The 22,650-nt window shown below is 41.8% G+C and overlaps 2 protein-coding genes across 3 annotated transcripts; both read right to left on the bottom strand.

Moving 5' to 3' along the window:
* Positions 1-178: 178 nt before the first annotated feature.
* On the bottom strand, positions 179-4,801 carry nsun5 (NOP2/Sun RNA methyltransferase 5). Its single transcript, XM_080030661.1, has 6 exons — positions 3,661-4,801; positions 3,081-3,291; positions 2,375-2,539; positions 2,067-2,225; positions 1,238-1,429; positions 179-757 (listed from the first exon to the last, which is right to left on the bottom strand). Exons 1-6 carry the CDS (start codon positions 4,586-4,588, stop codon positions 310-312), a joined length of 2,103 nt encoding a protein of 700 aa, XP_079886787.1. The 5' UTR covers positions 4,589-4,801; the 3' UTR covers positions 179-309.
* A 663-nt stretch (positions 4,802-5,464) lies between these two features.
* mybl2a (v-myb avian myeloblastosis viral oncogene homolog-like 2a) lies at positions 5,465-21,641 on the bottom strand. 2 transcript variants are annotated; one of them, XM_080030475.1, is made up of 12 exons: positions 21,429-21,641; positions 13,853-13,949; positions 13,469-13,540; positions 12,423-12,515; positions 12,110-12,330; positions 11,835-11,955; positions 11,453-11,506; positions 10,996-11,216; positions 9,948-10,641; positions 9,228-9,470; positions 7,074-7,274; positions 5,465-6,949 (listed from the first exon to the last, which is right to left on the bottom strand). In XM_080030475.1, the coding sequence occupies exons 1-12, from the start codon at positions 21,437-21,439 to the stop codon at positions 6,347-6,349; spliced, it is 2,631 nt and encodes an 876-aa protein (XP_079886601.1). In that variant the 5' UTR covers positions 21,440-21,641; the 3' UTR covers positions 5,465-6,346. The 2 variants fall into 2 exon arrangements, with proteins under 2 accessions (XP_079886601.1, XP_079886602.1); XM_080030476.1 differs by lacking the exon at positions 21,429-21,641 and adding an exon at positions 20,826-20,908.
* Positions 21,642-22,650: the final 1,009 nt, after the last annotated feature.

The raw sequence follows: 22,650 nt of genomic DNA, 5'->3' as shown, positions 1-22,650 counted from the left end.
GAGTGTTTCTCAACCAATAGCAGACTCTGTTTAACCGGAAATAAACTCTTTCTGCAGGCTGGCTGGTGTTATTCTGCCCCCTAGTGGACTAAACCGACACTTCTCTGGAGAAACACAAAACACTTGAACATGAAATAAACAGAGAGCTTTGCAGCAATAATGAGGCAAAGAGAAGCAATACAATTAAAAAAAACTCTTTACTTTTCACATTACACGTTTTTACGTTACATGCCCTACATGAGGTGCCAACATGGAGCGTTCCCTCCCTCCAGGATCTATGCTGGAGCAGTCCAGTTTTTAAATGTATTATTACTCCACTATTGTTGCTGCCGCTGTTGCTGCCACTGCTGCCGCTTCTGTTGCCGCAACTGTTACCGCCTCTGTTGCAGCCACTGTTGCTGCAACTGTTACCACCTCTGTTGCTGCCACTGTTGCTGCAACTGTTACCGCCTCTGTTGCTGCCACTTTTGCCACCTCTGCTGCTGCAACTGTTACCGCCTCTGTTGCTGCCACTGTTGCTGCAACTGCTGCTGCAACTGTTACCGCCTCTGTTGCTGCCACTTTTGCCACCTCTGCTGCTGCCGCTGCCTTCTTCTTATTATTTCTATTCCTCTTCCTCTTCTTCTTGGCTGGAGGACCGTTAGTCTGTCCGGCTGCAGGCGTCTGTTGCTCCTCTGTCTCCAAAGCTTCATCTTCATCTCCTGAAGTGGGGGCGGGTCTCTTGGTAGATGAGCTCTGTGGCTTCACCTCAGACTCACTGTGACAGAGCAGACCGCAAAAATGAATTTGCTACAATTTAAAAATTCTAAAAACAAGTCTGTGCCAATAAGGTTTTGTGATGTATTTACATTTTAAATCAAAGTAATGTGACTACAAATGGTTTATGATACATTCTGTTCCTAAAAAACATGCAGAAAAGGCATTTTTAATGACCTGTACATAGTATTTTCTGATTAATAAATAAACTAAAAAAAAATTACTCTGGCTTCATCCAACATCTAGATTGAATTTTTTTTTTTAAATACAATTTACCCATAATTAGTTAGTTATAGCCAAATTTTCATGTAATAGAATCATTTTGATCACATTTACACATTAGAATTGAAAAAAATTTAAACTATTAAAAATCGATTGAATGTTCCTTGAGATTACTTGTCATGAGCAAATAGGACTTTTAAATTACAATATTTCTCTTTTTTTCGACTGATATACCATAACACGTAGCCAGAGTATTTACCTTATTGACTCCACTGCTGCTGCCTTCTTCTTCTTGTTTTTCTTCCTCTTCCTCTTCTTCTTGGCTGGAGGACCGTTAGTCTGTCCGACTGCAGGCGTCTGTTGCTCCTCTGTCTGTGAAGCTTCATCTTCATCTCCTGAAGTGGGGGCGCGTCTCTTGGTAGACGGGCTCTGTGGCTTCACCTCAGACTCACTGTGACAGAGCAGACCGCAAAAATGAACTTTAAAAATGCAACACTATTCTGAAGTTTATTACAGAAGAATGTGTTCATATGTTGTTAATTGTCTGATTAATGATACATGTTGTTCTTAAAAAACATGCAGAAAATGCATTTTTAAGACCTGTATTTTCTGATTTCTAAAAAATAAAAGGCAGTATGCAAAATCGGTTGTGTAAAAACTTCAGACACTAAAATGTTGGAAAAATTAAATACATATTGTAACTCTGGCTTCATCCAACATCTATATTTTAAATTATTTTTAGATGCAAATTTACCCATAATTAGATAGATATTGCCAAATTTTCATTTTTATTCAATAATTTCTGAAAATTTGTAATATAAAAATTAGTTTTTATTAATAGAAGTACTCAAAAGGCAAAGTTTCAAGATGAACAAAGATGAACAAAATGTTTGACTGAAGGATTTCCATTTTACAAATGACAGACATAAGAACAGCAATACAATTCACCAGTGAAACATTTGAATGTAAAAAACTAAAAATCAATTGAATGTTTGTTGAATGTACTTGTCCTGAGCAAATAGGACTTTTAATTACAGTGTTTACTTTTTTTTCTACACAAATAATAACTATAAATCTCGAGTATTTACCTTATCGACTCCACTGTTGCTGCCGCTGCCTTCTTTTTGTTATTTTTCTTCTTCTTCTTCCTCTTCTTCTTGGCTGGAGGACCGTTAGTCTGTCCGGTGGCAGGCGTCTGTTGCTCCTCTGTCTCTGAAGCTTCTTCATCTTCATCTTCTTCTTTCATACTAGTATGAATAACAGGTCCAAAATATAAATGAAGGTGTTTCTTTTACTAAACATTGTCGGTTTGCAGTTGTATATTTCTCCTATTTCAAAACAGCCATTATATTAACATTAGTTTTTTTTTCAATACTCTGAATGCCAAAATGTTTACCTTATCTGAGGCGCAAGCTCTGGGATCTTATACCCGGGGTCGCTGTGTTTCTCCAGCAGAGCCACAAAGAAGCCGTGCGTGCGGGTCTTGGTGGGGCTGGCACGCAGACAGTGAGGGAGCGGATCCAGGCCACGCTCGGGCCACTGAGACAGCAAATGGACCAGCCTGGAGAAAATAAACAAACACAACACACTCAGGGAAAAGCACAAGTCCCACTGTCATACCTGCACACTCTGGGACTGATAGCTGACCCTCAAAACTGTCCCTGTGTTTCACTCAGGATTGACAATACTGGCAGAGGGGATAGTTCCATATTTTTGAAGTGGGTTTTTTTAGGTACTTATGCATAGTTAGTATGTTAGCTTATGTAAATAGCGGTCAGTGCTGTCATTTTAAGGAGTTTGGGGTAGCATACAATTGAACTGATACGTGGCGAAAACACTTTTTTCTGCAACAGCACAATGCTGACTTCTGCTACAGCGTCGTGTCCCATAAACTCCTTAAAATGATTGTGCTGACCTCCATTTCCATAAGCTTACAGACTTAACTATGCATAAGTACCTCTTACAACCCCACCTAAAAATACTGAACTATCCCTTTAAAATGACCCATACAGACCATATAAAAAGAGGATACAGGGAAAAAAGCAGAGGCCCAGATATTTGCATGTTGAAATGATTTAGTGGCTGTGAGCTGTTGTTGCTACCTGAACCCAGGGTTCTGCTGCAGACAGGCCAGCACCACGTCTTCGTTCTCCTGGCGGTGCACAGAGCAGGTGGAGTAGACCAGGCGCTTCACACAGGGGAACTTCAGGGCGTGGTTCAGGCAGCGCAGCTGGAAGCAGGCCAGGGAGGACAGACGAGCCTGGACCTTCCCCTGGTCTGCAGAGGAGCCATCTTCACCCAGACACACCATACCTGAAAAGGCACACGCAGAGATTACAGATCAGATCCTAGAATCATGTTTTAGTTACTTTCAAAACAGTGATTCTCTCTGAGCCTTTTTGAAAGCCCTGATTAACAGCTGCAAGAATTTACATGCAATCATTATCCATCAGATGTTGCTTTCCGAGACCAGGAACTTATTGCATTATCTGTCACATCAATGAAGTGGAGTAAAAAGAACAATATATTTTTATTATTAATTTATAATAAGTGCCTGATTGTTTGCGATCATAGATTCACTGGGATGTCAAGGACTTCCAGGTGTACACCTGTAAACACTGCAGACAGGTGATCAGAAATCTGGACAACACTATACTCACATACACACAAGGTCTACTCTACCTGATCCACTGCAGGAGGGATCCAGCAGGACATACTCCACATCTTTATACTGTGGGCTGTCGGTCTCCACCTTCAGGAAGTCCTGGTTGGCCAGCTGCTGGCAGGTGACCCCGGCCCTCAGCAGGAGAGTGGACATGGTGGCCAGGCGCTTGGCATCCAGATCGAAGGCAAACAGCTTGCCCTTGTTCTTCATGAGAGCTGCCAGGTGGCTGGTCTTGTTGCCGGGGGCAGCGCAGGCGTCTACAACATGGCTGCCGGGAGGAGGGTCCAGGAGGTGGGCTGGGAGGCAGCTGGCTTTGTCCTGCAGGATGACGTGGCCCGCCGTGTACAAGAAGTGCTCATGGAACTCAGTCTTAGGAGAGAAGATCAGCAGCTCAGGCAGGTGCATGTCCTTCACAAAGGTCTTCTCCTTCAGGGTGAAGTCTTCCAGCCTGGAGGCCTGTCCCAGGTAGGCATTGCCCTCTCTCTTCAAGTAGTCCACAGTGTCTTCCACGGTGGTCTTCAAGGTGTTGACACGCACATACCTGGGCAGCTTGACGCCGGCCAGCTGCTTCTGGAGGCTGGCAGGGAGCAAGTCTTGATCCTTACTGACGTTCTTCTTCACCTTCATGCGGGCCAGAGCCGCCTGCAGCCTGGCGCGGTGCTTCATCATCACGGTCTTCCAGGAGCCACCGCATTTGATCCCCTGGCCCATGATCAGGTCGTAGACCAGCACCTTCACCAGGTGCACCCTCAGCTTGGTCTGTTTGAGCAGCTTGGTGGACTCGATGATCTCGTCCAGGACGGAGGAAAACCTCTGGGTCTCACTGACCAGAGCAAACAGCTGCTTGATGTTCTCATACTTGCTGTCGTAAACCAGGGTTTTCAGCGCGCCCTGCTTCCTCTCAGCTTTCTCCAGGATCTGGGCGGCTTTAGTGTACAGAGCCATGGCCAATCTTACTGTCGGCAAGCTAACACGCCGGACCGCTGGTTTTTCTGCTGCCTGCTTGTTTTTCACTATTGACACATTCTTCTTTCTGCCGACGCTTCCTCTGTGAACAGGGAACAACAGGCGAGTTCCTTCCTCTCGATCAGGTTTCAATTTAAAAAGTAGCTTAACGGATACCTTTCAGACACTTTGCAACTGCTGGGCACATGCACATGGCGGAGAAGGGTCGTGACTCCGGAAGTACAAGTTGATGCAGTGTTTTTGTATGACGTAGGAGGTGCGTCCAGGTCCAGCCAATCACGGAAGACAACCAAAAGATAACATTAGGGCACTTTACTGCCTTTTAACCTTAACTTAAAATATACCCATAACACATCCTTTATTTAATATTTATATTACATCAAGGCCAAAGTCATTTTCTAATCATTAGTGAGATGGTTAAACGTGGATTTCATTTAATATGAATAAGTTTATTGTATTAAATTGATCCTCTCCTTGTCTTTTTAGATGGGTAGATATGATTCATACACCCGAGGAAGGCTGAAACCTTGTGTGCTTTTGTAATTTGCAGGTACATGCATGGATGTGCACAACATCTTTTTTTAACAAGATTGTATTCCTGTCTGTTCTCAGGATAAACTAAAGGTTAAATTAGCCAGAGTAGCCGTCTCCAGGTTCTGGAGTTCTTAGTGCTTTTTTTAAAGATAATTGTTTTGGCGTGCAGAGAACGACCATGGGTCGGACTCGGAACATAGAGGACTGAGCCTCGGGAGACACTCTAATCACTCCACCACCAATGCCCCCCCCCCAGTTCTCTTTTAGTAGAATACAGAAAGGGACTTCAGGAGGTGAAACATCTGAGCCACAGACACAGGAAACTGTAAAGAAATATATCTTTATTCTTTAATACATACATACATACAGTACATTCTCTGGATATCTCCACATGGAGACAAAAGAGGTCAAGTTCACACCATTGTTTATTAACACAATGTGAATATCACAATCATCAAGGCAATAAACCAGTTAGCTGTTATTCAATGTGAACTTCAGTTTGCTTAAGAGCTCACCTGTCTAATAAAGTGAGACTGAGATGCAGAATCAGATTTGCCCTCTGACATTTGATTTGACAATACATTTAAGGGGGATAACTTCATTAGGTTCAATTCATTCTGGCAACTTGAAGCATCACTGACCAACAACAAATACATTCTATACAAATGAAGGCTTTATGAAATGTACAGAAGGCCCATTCAATATCCTTCTTAGTGACCCAACACATAGTCCAGCTGCACTTAGTGTACAGATATATTGTTTTAAACTATGTTTTAAATGACCCAAGAGAATAGCTAGAAGTATGCATTTCTGAAACAAGAGAAACACTGGCTGATGTTTAAGCTCTTTTCTTACTAGTGTAAGTGTAGCATAGCTGCAGCGGAACACATTTTAGTATGAACTGAATCAGCTGGAAAGATAAACTAACTACTTAGTGTGTAATGACAGAGTAATGACAACAGTTTGAGTTCTGAGCATTGTTGTATTAACAAAATATATATTCTGAGTAGATTGCTATCATTTTCAATATATTTTGCTGCTGTTGACAATTAAATTATGCTAAATTCAGTTCAAGCTGTCAATTGGGTGTGCATGCACAATGTATAGCAAATTAGGGTGGTGGTGAGTTCCTTTTTAATGCAATGTGAGAAGTGTGAAGGTTCTTAATGGTGGAAGAAAGAATAACCAGACATAATTGAACCATCAGGGTTTAGCGATCCCATTGGGTTTTTTAACAGCCTTTGTCTTTAAAGAGTTTCTGTATAGAAGCAGTCTCTCTGTGGTGTGAGATGGCAGGCGGTTTCTTTTGGCTTTTACAATACATGCTGCCATTGGACAGAGCCGGTCAAAGCCCCCTGAGGTGGCTGGCAGTGCCAGCAGCTTTTTGACGATGCCCTGGAGCTGTGGGAATCGAGTGGCAGATCTCCAGAACAACAAACTGGAGTTCTTCTCCCACAGTGGTTCTGCTAGGTACACATCCAGCTCTGACATCTTTATGGTCTTTGCAGGGGGCTGGAGGAAGTTAAAAATGGACTTGCGCTTGAGGTTGTTTCCGCTGACTCCTTCACAGTTGTTGTCGTCCGAGCTGCCACCAGATGCCTCCGTCAGTGCGCTGGCTTGGCTCTCCTCTTCACCATCCGGCTCCTTTTGCAGCTCCTTGCTTGTCTGGTCTGTATTTGCCTCTACAGAGGGAGATGCTGAGGCCTCCGTGCTTCCTAATGGGGCCTCCACCATGACACGGGCCTGATATTTTGATGGAGGGGCTAGGTAACCGGTCTGATCCTCAAGCTTGGCATCAGCAAATGGCTGGGGGAAAAAAATGTTAAAGTCAGGGTGAGAGTTCTTTATATTAATTTATTTGATGCTCACATACATGTAACTTGAGAAATAAAAAATAAAATGGGATTAAAGATGACATTTGATGCAATACCTGCAGTTTGATTCTGGGGTCAAGCACAGCAGCTACTATCAGGTCCTTCTGGTAAATCACAGACTGGAAGTGTGTGTGCAGGCCTGTGCGCAGAGCCTTGTTGAAGTGGGTGTAGTTGGTGACAAGGTTCTCCAAAGTCTTATCAAGGCCAATGAGGGAAGGTATAATGTACGAGATGGTCACTCCGTTTCCTTGCAGAACCTGGGTTAGAAGAGGCAAAAAGGAAACTATCTCACATTATCCTCTACCAGAATAAATACAACAATACTATAAGATTGTATTTTTTGTTTACGAATTCATCACATAATGCTATTTTGGGATGACATTGCCTCAATGGTACAACCCCTGTTTGTGTTTATTCCTGAACTTGCTTATTATTTAACTTTTATAATTATTGTAAAAACCTAAAAAGAGAAGGAAACCGAGTCAACTTTTAAAAAATCATATCATATATATACAGTTGTGTTCAAAATAATAGCAGTGTGTTTAAAAAAGTGAGGAAAGATCAAAATCCTTATCATAGCTTTTATTTCCAAACACGCAAATGCACTGGGGAGTGGGGACATTGCACATTCTATTCCAAATCCAAATATGAAGAAACATTTGTCAAATGTTTATTAATCTTTACAGAAAGTGAAGAAAAAGGAATATTAGACTGTTATTAGACAAAAAAGTAGCAGTGTCTGCATTTTTCTTTAAAACTCAAACATTTACTGTATCAACTGAAAAATGCATGAAGATTTAGCTTTCCTATGAATCTCCGAACTAATATTTAGTTGTATAACCTCTGTTTCTGAGAACAGCTTCACATCTGTGTTGCATGGAGTCGACCAACTTATGGCACCTGTGAACAGGTGTTTCAGCCCAGGACGATTGGACTACATTCCACAATTCCTCTGCATTTCTTGGTTTTGCCTCAAAAACAGCATTTTTGATGTCATCACATAGGTTTTCTATTGGATTAAGATCCAGGGATTGGGCTGGCCACTCCATAACGTTAATCTTGTCGGTCTGGAACCAAGATCTTGTTCGCTTACTGGTGTGTTTGGGGTCGTTGACTTGTTGGAACACCCATTTCAAGGGCATTTCCTCTTCAGCATAAGGCAACATGACCTCTTCAAGTATTCCAATGTAACCAAACTGATCCATGATCCCTGGTATGCGATAAATAGACCCGACACCATAGTATGAGAAACATCCCCATAACATGATTTCTGCGCCACCACGCTTCACTGTCTTCAAAGTGTACCGTGGCTTGAATTCAGTGCTTGGGAGTCGTCTGACAAACTGTCTGCGGCCCCTATTCACGCCACAGTACACTTTGAAGACATTGAAGCGTGGTGGCGCAGAAATCATGTTATGGGGATGTTTCTCATACTATGGTGTCGGGTCTATTTATCGCATACCAGGGATCATGGATCAGTTTGGTTACATTAGAATACTTGAAGAGGTCATGTTGCCTTATGCTGAAGAGGAAATGCCCTTGAAATGGGTGTTCCAACAAGTCAACGACCCCAAACACACCAGTAAGCGAACAAGATCTTGTTTCCAGACCAACAAGATTAACGTTATGGAGTGGCCAGCCCAATCTCTGGACCTTAATCCAACAGAAAACCTATGTGGTGACATCAAAAATGCTGTTTTTAAGGCAAAACCAAGAAATGCAGAGGAATTGTGGAATGTAGTCCAATCGTCCTGGGCTGAAACACCTGTTCACAGGTGCCATAAATTGGTCGACTCCATGCAACACAGATGTGAAGCAGTTCTCAGAAACAGAGGTTATTCAACTAAATATTAGTTCAGAGATTCATAGGAAAGCTAAATCTTCATGCATTTTTCAGTTGATACAGTAAATGTTTGAGTTGTAAAGAAAAATGCAGACACTGCTATGTTTTTGAACAGTCTAATATTCCTTTTTCTTCACTTTCTGTAAAGATATAGAAACATTTGACAAATGTTTCTTCCTATTTGGATTTGGAATAGAATGTGCAATGTCCCCAGTGCATTTGCGTGTTTGGAAATAAAAGCTATGATCTTTCCTCACTTTTTTAAACACACTGCTATTATTTTGAACACAACTGTATATATAAAAAAAGAAATCATATAAATAATCTTCTGAAAGAGTGAAAATGTCTGATTAACTTTCTCTTTTACCTGCAAAGCCTCCCCAAAGGGCTCAAGGAGACCCAGGATGTCAATCACTTGCTCCCTCTTGACCATGACCAGAGGCGGGGCGCTGGCTGTGTCATTAGCCTCAATGCGAGCCTGGGCTAGGAGGGTCATGATGGTGCTCCATACATTCTCCTGCACCACTCGGCGTAAAGATAGCATCATGGAGTTCCAGCGACAGTTACTGGGGGAAGGGCACAGTGACACATTGCACTCCTTCTGCAAAACCTGAACAAGAAAAAATATATAAAATGGTAACGTTAAATCAATTCAGTAGAGATGAGGATTCATATCAATGTAAATCTCACAATAAAATAGTCTGTGTTTTTCCTCTATATGTCTTCTTAATAATGTGTGTTGTAATAATAATAATAATGGATTGGATTTATATAGCGCTTTTCAAGGCACTCAAAGACGCTTTACAGGGTAAATATTGTAATCAGTTGTATCTGTACACAAGGGGAAAACAAACAAATCTCTCTCATGTCTCAAGTTCCAGCTTGATAAACAAATTAACCAAACCTTGATGCTTCAGGACACTGAATTGCAAAGGTTTAACATTAAGGGCTAAAACGAGTCACCTTGGTGATGCAACATATTTTACAATGTAAAATCTTGAAAATCTGTCCCAGGAAAAACAGACTTTCTGATTTTCGGATGTACTTTATGTAAAAAATGCAGCGTAAAAAACACTATTCTTCCTACCTCGCTCCAGTAGGCACTGCCCCTAAAGAAAGCCACCACGTTGTGGACTTGCAAGAGCAGGTTTTCCACAACCCTGGAATTCTTCAGTGCCTCCTTAATCACAAGCTGCAGTTTGTTGGCCACACATGTGGTCCTGGTCCCAATCTGCAGCTCTGAAAAGGGGCACTCTGTTTCAGACATCTGGTCTGATAGATATGCCACTAACTCATCTCCATCCGGTTCTCCCCTGGTGGATGAGCACATGATCTTGTAGTCGCAGAACAAGCTGTTCGCAGCCATGGCTTCTTTGGCTCGATTGACCAGGACGTAGCCGATGCTGCGAGGAAAGATGCCGTAGCTCAGCAGCACACCTTCAAGCTCACTGGCCACAGCAGAGCTGAGGGCTTTGTAGCTGAGGTGACGGAACGCCACAATGGGACGGCGGATCTGCCAGGTATCACTGACAAAGTGAAGCTGTACAACAACGAAGGGCTCCTGAGATTGATCCCCTGCCCAAAGGTCATAGGTGGCGTGAATGGCACTCTCACTGTCTTTGGTGTTGGCGAGGCAGGCTTTAAGGTCCCGGATAAGCTGAGGTTTGATGGTTCTCTCCACATCGTCATAGAGCTGTAAGCCAACGACACGCTGTGATAGCTTGTTGTATTCAGGGTTAATGGTACCCATGAATGATCTGAAGCCTGCACCTTCAACAAAGCTGTGGGGAACAGAGTGCAAATATGTTGGCACTGTGCATTTTTAAACATGATCTGCACATGTGCAATCCAAGCATTCGAATGGTGTAGAAAGGTGATAGAAGGGATTTTCCCGCACAACCATTTTTTTCATTTAAATGTATATGTAAATAACTATAACTGTATATAACATTTGTAAATGTAATTACTTTTTCCTATTTACTTCTTTCCTAAGTGTTTCTTTTCTGTAGTGTGTTCCATTGTATTGCTTAGATTCTATTCTATTTAATCGAAATATCTGCGTATGACTTGGGAAAAATGTACTTGGACAACAACCCTACAAAGTCACTGTAACAGCCACTAGAACTACAAGTCACCTGAGTGGCAGCATGTCCTCAGCGATCATCCTCAGTGCTGCATCTGTAAACTTTTTCTGGTCCACCGGAGCAGCTGCTGGTGCCACGCCTGAGCTGGGACTGGAACTGGAACTGGTGGGCAAGGAGGGGCTGGCGGAGGACAACTCATTCCTGGATGCTGAAGTCTGTGGATGCCGACCATTTATCTTCTGCTTCTGCTTGACTTGCTTCCCTGGTCTGACCTGCAGCAAAGCAATAGGCAGAAGAGTGAAACCTAGTTTGCCAGTTGGGAACGGCATGGAAACAAATATATATTCTAAAAGGGCATGCATCCGAGACCACATCTGAAAATCAAGAGTTGACACTGGTGATTATTGCCTTGACTTGCTTGGAATTTAACTTACTTGTTCGACTTTTTCTCCTTAACAAGCAAATGATACTGAGTCATAAAAACAAAATACATCTTTAACAGGCTTACCAACATAGGAGTTACTGGTTCAGTTTCTATTACAACGTCACACTTGAAGTCCACCTGTAACACAACATACAAATGTGAATGCTTAATAAAAGTATTATTAGCTGTAAAATTGTTTTTATAACAACAAAGCTTTTTGTTTTAATTGATTAGTCTGACCAGCAGCACACCTAATGATTAGACAATATACTGTATTAGTATTGACTTCATTTATAAATAATAAATTATGTAGTGTGAAGCTTTACCTTTTATTTTTTATCATTTATTCCTACAATTAATAAATCAACTATAATATATACAAATTCACTCAATGATAAAATAATTAAGGGGGGAAAAAATTAAAAAATTTGGTGACAGTATGTTCTCTACTCAATAAGTAACGTACCTCTCCTTCAACAAACTGTTGAATATCGAGGGAAACGCTGTCAGAGTCGCCTTTGTAGCACCCCATCTCTGCTTTACGTCGGATCGTGCTGTTCCAGTGATTTTTTACTGAATTATCCGTTCTGAAAGAGGAATATAAAACGTTCAATAAAGATTGTCATCACTGATACATTCTTACATTGAATCACTTATTTTAAGAATAACAAGCAAATAATGCATCCAATGGCCCGCCGTCCACACTGACACATTTCAACAAATCAATCAACACAAACCCACCTTCCAGGGAGCAGCTTGGCAATCTCAACCCAGCGGTTTCCCAGAAGGGAGTGGGCTTTGTAGATAATGACGTCTTCTTCGTTGGTCCAGGAGCTCTTATTGATCAGTGGGTCAAGGTGGTTGTGCCAGCGCTCACGACACTGTTTCCCTGTCCGACTCTTCACCTGCCTGCCAATCACACTCCAGTGTTTGATGCCAAACTTCTCCACCATCTCTACTATCTGTCCAGAGAAAGGACAAATGTAAAGACTACAAAGTAATATAAGACAATAACCACACAGCCTTTATCATGTGTTCTGTGTAATTCTCCCACCTTTTCATCTTCCTCTTTAGACCAGCAGCCCTTGATTAGATCAGGATCCAGATGCCTATTCCAGCGGTTCATACACTGGAATTCTGTCCGGCCCTGTAAAAGCAACAGGAATTGTCGTCAACTCCAGTGTTTCCCCGAGTGCTTTATGGCTAAGGTGGCCGCCTTAAAGAGGACCTATGATGCTTTTTGACTTTTATGACCTATAAACGTTGTTATGATGATTCATAGTCATGCTTAACCATACTAAATTATCAAATAATGACTTACATGCATTTCGACGTATTCCCTGCTGACCGTCTGGGGTGTCTGTGCAGAGCACTAAACACTATTCTAGCCAGTCGAGAAGTCACGTCTTCAAAGCGGTCTACCCTTTCATAATTCGTGACGTCGCATAAAAATTTGTGACGTGACCACGCGGATGTTTCCATGTATGGTAATGCTGTCACTTCCCTGTTCGCGTCTGCCTCGCGTCTGCCTCGCGTCTGCCTCGCGTCTGCCTCGCGTCTGCCTCGCGTCTGCCTCGCGTCTGCCTCGCGTCTGCCTCGCGCCCTTATAGGTCCATGCTCGCGCTTCCCGCCACTGAAAGTGTTCCGGAAGGAAGGTAACCAATCACAACGGAGTGGGGTTTGCAGGAGGGGGGGGAGGGTAGCGGAGATGGCCGATGCACAGGCGGAGGGAGCGGAGATTGCCGAATCACACACACTCAAGTGTTGACAGGACGTGCTGGATCGCCAAAATAAGAGAAAGAGCTTCCCGAAAATCTACATAGTTTTTTGTGATGTGATTCGTGTCAGGTTGCTCTATAGCAGTGTAAAACAAGAAATTAAGACCAGAAAAGTAGTATAATAGGTCCTCTTTAACAACGTCAGCCCCCCGCCTTGACTACCGACCCCAAAAAAAAAAAAGTTTTGGCATCTTTGAGCAAAATACCCCCAAAATTTCCATCCTTTTATTCAAACTGCTTGTTTTTTTGTAGAAGACCGGTTGCATTTCCAATTCATTCATTCTCTCGTACTCAAGTGATTATTTTCCTGCCGAGTACTTACTGGTAAAAAACTAGCGATGGTTTTCCAATCTTTTTTTCCAAAGTTGCTGATCAGGATTTTAAGGTTTTCATCCTGCACACAGAAAGAAATCATTAAAGAAACAGTATTATACAATGTGAACTTTAAGGTCAGTTTTCAGGAAGGTTAACATGAACAATTTATAACTTGTCATTAGCTCATCAGAAGCCCTTGTAAAAACATTTGCTTAGCAAGAGTCTGCCTACGTTGGTTCGTCTTGCTAGCAGTTAGCATTATATTGTAGTAACTGACACTAATGTAATGAACTTATTGTAAAAAAGTGTGTTGTATAATTTAATATCATCAGACCAGTGTCAGTGTGTTGCAAGGAAAACAGCTGGTGAAAGTCTTCTTTTTTTAACTCACCTCTTCCTGAGTCCATTTGACTTTGGTGCCATCCTTTTTCTCTACTGTGTCAGAGTCAGTGTCCATGCACGGGTTACTATCCCCCTCTTCTTCCATGCTGCAACCACACAGATAACCAGTTATTAAAAGGAACATGTATAACTGGATTTTTAACGGTGAGATTATTTTTACTGAGACCACAACAAGTATACAATGATAGATTCATGTCATATGGTTTGATGGACTAACTTTAAAATGGTGGTGTGATGAGTTGGGATGAGTATGTCATTTCTATAGATATAAACAAATACATTCCATGTAGTAGCACTGCATTGGTGTAGTTTCAGAGTCTCTAGCTGCAGATCAGTTATTACATGTTCTGGGCCTTAGCTATCCCCTAAAAATAATGGCAAACACTATAAATTGTGTGTGTTTCAATGATACATCTGAAAGTCACCCCAAGATTAAAACACGTTTAATGCTAACGCAGTGCTGGCTAAGGCTGCCTGTCAAAAGCATCGACATCAAGGTTAAGAGTTGCTCTCTACAGTACACAAAATTAGTATCAAAGTCTACTGTGAAATCAACAATGAAGATGGTGGATGGGAGCTCAAAAGCACGCACACAAGTTCGAAACTGTTTTCGGGTAAATCTGGAAAAGCTAATGCAACCCGATACAACAGCTATGCCATAAAGTCTACCTTTAAAACAAAAAAAATGTTCACATTATATTGACACTGTCAACTGGAACTGGACTGGATTTAGAGGTGTTTCTTACGTTTCCAAACTACTGCAAACTACTGGGAGGACTACTGGAAATATATGTAGTCAGTCCAAACGTACTCTCCTATACTTTACCAATGGGAAAGCAATTAAAGGTTGATTAAAGCTACAACGAGTAAGTCGGCACGTTGGCGACACCTTTGAACAAAAGCGGTAGTATTTTTACGACGCCAGCTGTCGTGAAGCTCGTGCAGGGGGTGCAAGATTCAAATAATCAGGAAGCAATATAGTGCGTGTCCGTGTGTTGAAAGTGTGAGGGCACCGGACTCTTTTCGGCTCGGTGAGAGTGGTTAGTGGTTATCAACTACACCTGATTGCAATGAGTTGATCCATTGTCACCTCTCACGGAGCTGAACGAGTATGGTTGCGTTCCGAATCGCATACTTTCTACTATATAGTATGTAGAAAAAAGATTTAGGATGTCCCGATTCTTATGGCCAGATTTAGGATGGTTAGAACTACCCGGATGTCCTACTTCATGCGGCCAAGATTGTTAGTGTTGAAAAGTGCATCCTATTTGGTCGATTCTGACCCACAATCCAGTGCGCACGTGAAGTGACGTAACATCGACAAAGCCTCCATATGAAAACAAACAGGGATGCGACGGATGTAAAAGCAAGAGGCAAGATCAAGGCGCAATGTTATGATGAAATAAGAGAGTAAATTATGTCCCAATAGTATGCCTACTGCATCTTAACTAGATTATTTTTATCGTCGGATGTAGTATGTAGAATAGAAAAAAGAAAGAGTATGCGATTCGGAACGCAACCTATGTGTCCCCACACAAAGCGAATGAACGAGAGACGGCAGTTAGTTATGGATCACGATGAGGTAATGCAGTGTTTCCCACTAATGTATCATTCCGTGGCGGGCCGCCACACTTTCATTTTGCCCCGCCACACTTTCACTTTCATTTTTTTTTTTTTGATATATGTATATTTTACTATTTAAAAATATACATGTATACATTTCATTTGCAATGCGCAAGTTTCACTTGGAAACAATAGCATTTCCGCATAAAAATCTTTAACGTGTGATTTGCGCTGTGATCTCAAGAAACAATATTTCCTTCAATCATGGACGTATTATCAAAGCGCCGCTTGAGGGATCGAGGCTTCAATCTCCCCGAGTCAATCAGCCCCTCCCCCTGCGGTGTCAACACGCGCTGTGACTGTATTCATAAGTAGCTATTTTCTGCAATTTTTCCATCACAATTCATTCTGCGCTCTTTGAGCACCCTCTGCTGGAAAGAATATTGTGAGCTATCCTTCGTGATTGTAGTCACAGTTATTTGAGTACTAGTAATTCAACAATCTAATAAAACAAAAGGGCGCTTGTGTTCACTCTTTTGAACCACAGGTAACCACCACCTTTGCTTCATTTTTTTGATGGCTCAAATGTGTATCATAGAAAATTATTTATTCATTAACCATTGATAAGTGTGTTAAACTCCATCTTAATCACCATTTATATAGGAATAGTGTTCCTCAAAGTACACCAGATTGATGCATTTAACATTTAAAAAGGTACAACATTTTCTTCCGGGGGAGCATACCCCCGGACCCCCCTAGGGGGGTCGGGGTCCCCCCCCACACTTTCAAAAAATTCTGTGGGAAACACTGGGTAATGTGTTTATGTTGTTGTAAATAATGACTATTTCAGATGAATAATGGTCATCTGATGATGCTGGTGAGGCAAAGTAAACTTTGTTTAGCCTACTAAAACATTTAGGAGTAAACACTGCAGTCTAGGTTCACTCCGTGAAATTGTGTATACGTTGCTTGGCAACGCCCTCCCGCCCGCCTATCACTCTCCCTTTTAGCTTTTCTTCATTGCATTTTCTTTTTTTTCTTTGATGGTTCAGCCCATGGTTCAGCCCCGTTAGTCATTATGACGACAAATAACTGTCTCAAACAAGGCTCCCGCGGGACAACGTCTCAATTTGCGGGACGTGTGAAAAGTAATGGAAATGCGATCTGGTCACCCTAGAAGTTAAAGCATTGTTATTGAAAGTGAGCCCCCCTTTTTAAATGCGTGTTTTATAATCTGGCATTTATCCGATAGCTGTGAGGAGACAGCAGTCTCCGTTTGTCTGTGTGTGTATTGGTCTGTGTGTGTATCGGGCTGCTGGGCTCAGTGGCTCTGTGAAGGTGCTGCCTGCAGTGCTTCAGCGTTTGTCTTCCTGTTACTTCAAAATAAAAGCCAACTCACGTTTGTCAAGTGAAATGCTAATGTGAAGCCAGTGAAATGCTTTTAATGTGAAGCCGCAGCCTTAATGCTCTATTTGTTTAACAGTAGCTAACTTAACTGCTGCGCGCTGATCTAAAGATAGTGTTTTTTTAATATAGAAAGCCGTGTCTCTGGCATTACCGGTGGTGACACGAGTTTATTTTGCTAAAAAAACGGCACTTTGTCCCGCATTGTCCCGCACAAACGTAGTCTTTGTCTCACATCTGGTGAATTGGGATCTGGTCTCCCTATCCCCTTCCATCACCTGGAGTGATAGGCTTCTCAAATCACGTTCCTGCGCCACACTGAAATCTGCGACCAATACGGATATGTGACCATAGAGCATGCACGCGTGAACCGAAAATCGGACTGGGTTTACGACCAGATCAAATGCAGTAATAAAAACTATATAAAAACGTCTTTCTTTGCACTGATGGTCTCGTTTGCTGTTAAAGGTAATTTATGATTATGAGAGGAAACATGAGGCTGTTTAAAAGATATTTAAATGTTACTCGTTGCCGCTTTAAGTGATTCTGGAGAATTCTTGTCGTAAAAATCGGTGACGACAAGCATTCAGCGGGCACCCAGTACGGACCGTTAAATAGGTGAGCACTAATCACTCCCTGCGTTCCGAATCGCATACTTTGTACTATATAGGCTAGTATGTAGAAAAAAGATTTAGGATGTCCCGATTCTTGTGGCCAGATTTAGGATGGTTAGTACCCGGATGTCCTACTTCATCCAGCCAAGATTGTTAGTGTTGAAAACTGCATCCTATTTGGGCGATTCTGACCCACAATCTGGTGCGCACGTGAAGTGACGTCACATCGACAAAGCCTCCATATCAAAACAAACGGGCTGTGTTTGGAAAGCCATACTAACGTCCTACATCCTACATACTCAACATACTGATCTCATACTGATACTACTCAAAGATCGTTTGTGTATGTGAGGTGCGTCGAAACATTCACACTGAAGTATACTCAAGCAATAAAGAATTTCTTCTTCTTCTTCTTCTTATAAGATTACGGCCGTTTAGACGCTGTTTAGCGTATTGCCGCCCTCCACAGGTTAGATATAGAACTAGATTTTTACATACGGGCTGTGTTCGGAATGCCATACTAACGTCCTACTCATACTCATTTTGACTTCAATTTGAGTATGTGACGGTTGGGTATGCGAGTTTGGGCAGGGCTCAACAATAAGGATTGCCCGACGTCCCGGGGCAAGTAAAACGCCACGTCGGGCCAGTAACTATGACAACCCACTTGCCCGAACGGGCAACCCAGGAGTTTTTCCGAAATTATTGAAAAAAATAATAATAATAATATTTTTATTTTTTATAGCGCCAAATAAAATTCATCTATCCACGGTCTTTTTCCATATAGAGCTGGTGCTCATTATTAAATAAACGCTTAGGCCTATGTTACTTATCTAATTTATGTGCGAGTAGTTGTGTCTGCTGCGTTGCATCTCTCTCCTCTGCTCCGTTTAGTGAAGGGGGGCGGGGCTCCACCGCCGAAACACAAACACACACACACACACACACACATGCAGATCTCGGCAAAAAACTGGTGCGCGTCTCACACACAGTCAGAGAGATAGGAAAGAGAACTACATGCATTACGTTGGTGTGACAGAAAGTACAAAAGCCAACGACTAGGCCTAAATAAGTAGACCCCAGCCGTCTGAAAAGCAGCAAAGATATCCGCGTTTTTTAAATGCATCCAAAGTGAATCTAGTCGTAGCGAGGATGCTAACGTTAGCTCTGCTGCTAACGTTAGCTCTGCTGCTAGTAGCCTACCAGTTAATGTGCAGCTCACATCAGCAACAGTTAGCAGAGGAACATCTTTACAGCCTGCATACATCTTAATAAATGGGCCAGAGGTGTCACTTCACATACCAGGAGGCAGTGGAAGCTTGAAACTAGGCTACTGGAAAAGTGTTCAAAACAGCCTGTCCTGAGCCAAAAGTTGAGATTTTGAATAATAAAAAATTAAAAAACGTTTAAAACAGATTGTTGTAGGCCTAAAAAAATGTCTTAAAGAAAAATTGCTGTTGTAAAAAGATAAAGTACAAGAAAAAAACATTTGTGTGACCAATGTTTTTTTTTGCATAAAAATTGTCTCATTTGCAGTTATTGTCGGTTTAGAAATTAAAAAATTACAAATGTTCCAACTCAAATAATATTTGAATAATAGCCTCCACTTTCAGTATGATCCTTAACTCATCTATAACACTGTCCATGATGTGTTTATACATTTTAAATAAAGAGCGAATATAACAAATATTTGTACACCACTAATAAAACATTTTTTATATAGGGGCCAGTAAAAATTTACTTTGGGCAAGTAGAATTCAGACCCACTTGCCCGACCGGGCAAGTGAAAAAAAACCTTAGCGTTGAGCCCTGTTGGGTATGTGAGAAATTCCCGGATGAGTACTAACTTCCGGGAAGATTTTGGGTATGAATCGATTGTATACTTTTCCTACTCAACCGCCCCACAATGCACTGGGTCAATTCTACCCGCCCAGGAAAATGAAATATTTTCAGCAAGTTGCTAGGCAACAACATTGTTTGACTGCAACGTGAATGACTGCACGTACAACTGTACGTGCAGTCATTCATAAACTCTTACAATAGATAAGAGATGTAGATAAATACCTAACAACATTAGAGTTACTAAGTGAAATTAGTGATGTGAGTCTGATAGTGGAGAGAGATCAGAACAGATCGCTGTTCCACACACCGCGGCTCGTCCAGCTCAACTCACAGACAGCTGAGTGCTGATGAGCCGGACAGAGAGCGTCGGAGGGATCCTCCGCCTTAATAATTATAAAACAAGAGGTCTAAAACACAGATGATGAACACAGGACTGTAAAAATCTAGTTCAATAACTAACCTGTAGAGGGCGGTTATACGCTAAACAGCGTCTTAACTGCCTGAATCTTATAAGAAGAAGAAGAAATTCTTCATTGCTTGAGTATACTTCAACTGAAAACGTTTCGACGCATCTCGCATACACAATCGATCTTTGAGTAGAGAGTATGCAGTATATAGATGGTGAGTATGTAGGATGTAGGACGCTAGTATGGCGTTCCGAACACAGCCACAGTCCTGTGTTGTGCAGGAAATGCAGAATTGTAAATAAAGACGTGATGCATTGTGGGGCGGTTGAGTAGAAAAAGTATCCAATCGATCCATACCCAAAATTTTCCCGGAAGTTAGTACTCATCCGGGAATTTCTCGCATACCCAACTCGCATACCCAACCGTCACATACTCAAATTGAAGTCAAAATGAGTATGAGTAGGACGTTAGTATGGCTTTCCGAACACAGCCACGGGGATGCGCCGGATATAAAAGCAAGAGGCAAGATCAAGGCGCAATGTTATGATGAAATAAAAAAGTAAAAGTATGTCCCAATAGTATGCCTACTGCATCCTAACTAGATTCTTCTTATCGTCGGATGTAGTATGTAGAATAGAAAAAAGAAAGAAAGTATGCCATTCGGAACGCAGGGATAGATTTAGGCAAAAAGTGATTTTGACAACAAGCATTCTCCAGAATCGCTCCCTCCACCTTTAACATGGAAGACAGAGATATATGTTTGCAACTGGTGAGACTAGGGAAACAATTGCCACACCTATTTTGTAAACAGCTGAGATAGGAAAATGTACATGTTTATTACACTACAAACAAAATAACGCCATTATCATTTAGCTAACTTGTAACAATGTTCTTGTATACAACGCCTGTGTTTTTACTACCCCATCCTGCAAATGACTAAACAATTGTTGTGCTCCTCTGCAGCGAGCTAGCTCAACTGCTGACAGAAAAGCTGAGATAGCTTAGCTGCTAACATTAGCAGTTGCAACACAGTTACCTCGACATAAAGGCGTTCCGCTTTATAGCTTAAAAGTGGGCTAGGCAACTCTCAGTAACAAAAATGCTATAAAACAAGACACACAATTTAACTTACATTCCAATTTTTGCTGTAACTTCAAGCTAGCAAACTTGGCTAGAAAGCTCCACGAGCATGGCAGGAGGGAACGTTGACTGTGTTCTGAACAAACGGCTCTGGTTCAAGGCATAGAGCGCCTTCAACGGCTCACTTGCGCAACTGCAACAACCTTTCAGAACAACTTGTTGATCAGCAAAAAATGGTGAGGCGTTTGTGATCATTTCGGTGTACGTGACTGTGACAAAGTGAGAGTACGTAGTCAAGACAGTAGGTGAAACACATACATGCCTACCTAAACTTCAGATTGTGCAACTGCTTCTGGAAAACCGTCGGATACAGCCTTTCCAGCTCACTATATCATGGCACAACAGAACAACCGCTTTCAAAATCCAAACGGACACGAGACGAGAGAGCAGACAGACCACCTCCTCCTCCTCTTCTTCTTCACTCACATTCTCGTGCAGACAACTAAGCAAAGCAGGCAGCTAATACTACTACAACGTCAACGATGATTACATATTAACATTAAAACCATTATAACATATTTAATTTCTACCTGGAGCAAACACACTTTTTCTTAAAATAAAGCATCAACAAGTATCCCACCCCACACACACTTACCCGCGCGACATCCCTCCTCTGCCTTCCCAGCTCCAGATGCAAACCTGAGCTTTCAACGGCTAGCTGGAATAGTTTAACTGCAACCTCCACCAACGGTCGTTTCAAGAATCTATGGAAGTTCGAATATTGCGCAATGAATGCGATGAGTGTAAATTATCAAACTACACAAACAGCTAGTGGATTAGTGATTTTTCGTCAGTAGAAAATTGTCCAGGAAAGATATCAGAGGTTTGTTCAAGAACACCACAACGTCACACACACGCACTTCAGTCCCCGGAAACTACATGTGAGTGGGACCGTTTCAACCGGCGCTAACGGCTGCCCAGACGTTGACTGCAGGGTGTTTTACTTCCGAGATTAAAATGGGTCTATCTATTCTCGATCAAACGTGAACGTTTATACTCACTTTTGAGTAAGGACAGCAATAGTTTGTCCACATAAACGTTTAAACGAAGTGAACACATAAGTTGAACCTCTTTAAAAAACAATGTGTAGGCTATTTGTTTCTGCTAGGCTACATGCTAAGCGGCTAAACACTGACCCACCCAGGCTCCAGCTCCAAGCCTCCAGCCCATTTCACCTTATTTTAAACTTTTTAAGGACTATACAAAACGATATGTGTGGCAAATAAATATTTATTAAAGGAGGAAATGTTGTTTTCCATTTAAATACCACAGAAAAAAACTAGTTGTTACAACATAGCACTAGAAAATATACCAACATTAATTTATCTTATGAATCATGATAGGCTATTACAACGCCATTTCAATGTATAGCCTTCCAACATCGTGACAATATTTCCATCTGAGAGAAAATTAAATATTTTATGTTAGTAATCCGTTGGTCTGTTTTTGGTAGCCAGTCCTTCACCCACATTTATCCTTTTTATTTAGTGTTCTTCCTCCAACATATCGAGAAGTATCAATGCCCAGATAACTCTCTTTCTATTCTCAAAGGCCATAAGAAAGGCCTTTGAGAATATGTTGGCATGCACATTTCATATGTGCACGGATTATGTTAAAGTTAGGCTCTTCAGAACCTACTGTACTCCATTTTACACAGCTCACCTCTGGTGTAAATATAGAACAGCTAAACTGAAGAAGCTGCAGGTAGCGTATAATGATGCGTTTAGGATCCTCCTTAAACTTCCAAGATGGACAAGTGCTAGCTCTTTGTTTGTGACTAGTAATGTCCCCACCTTTCATGCTGTGTTGAGGAATTG

Source organism: Ammodytes marinus (genome assembly GCF_949987685.1).
Source record: "Ammodytes marinus genome assembly, chromosome: 7".
Taxonomy (NCBI): domain Eukaryota; kingdom Metazoa; phylum Chordata; class Actinopteri; order Uranoscopiformes; family Ammodytidae; genus Ammodytes; species Ammodytes marinus.
The sequence above is the reverse complement of the archived record's forward strand: the minus strand, read 5'-3'. Positions and strand labels throughout refer to the sequence as shown.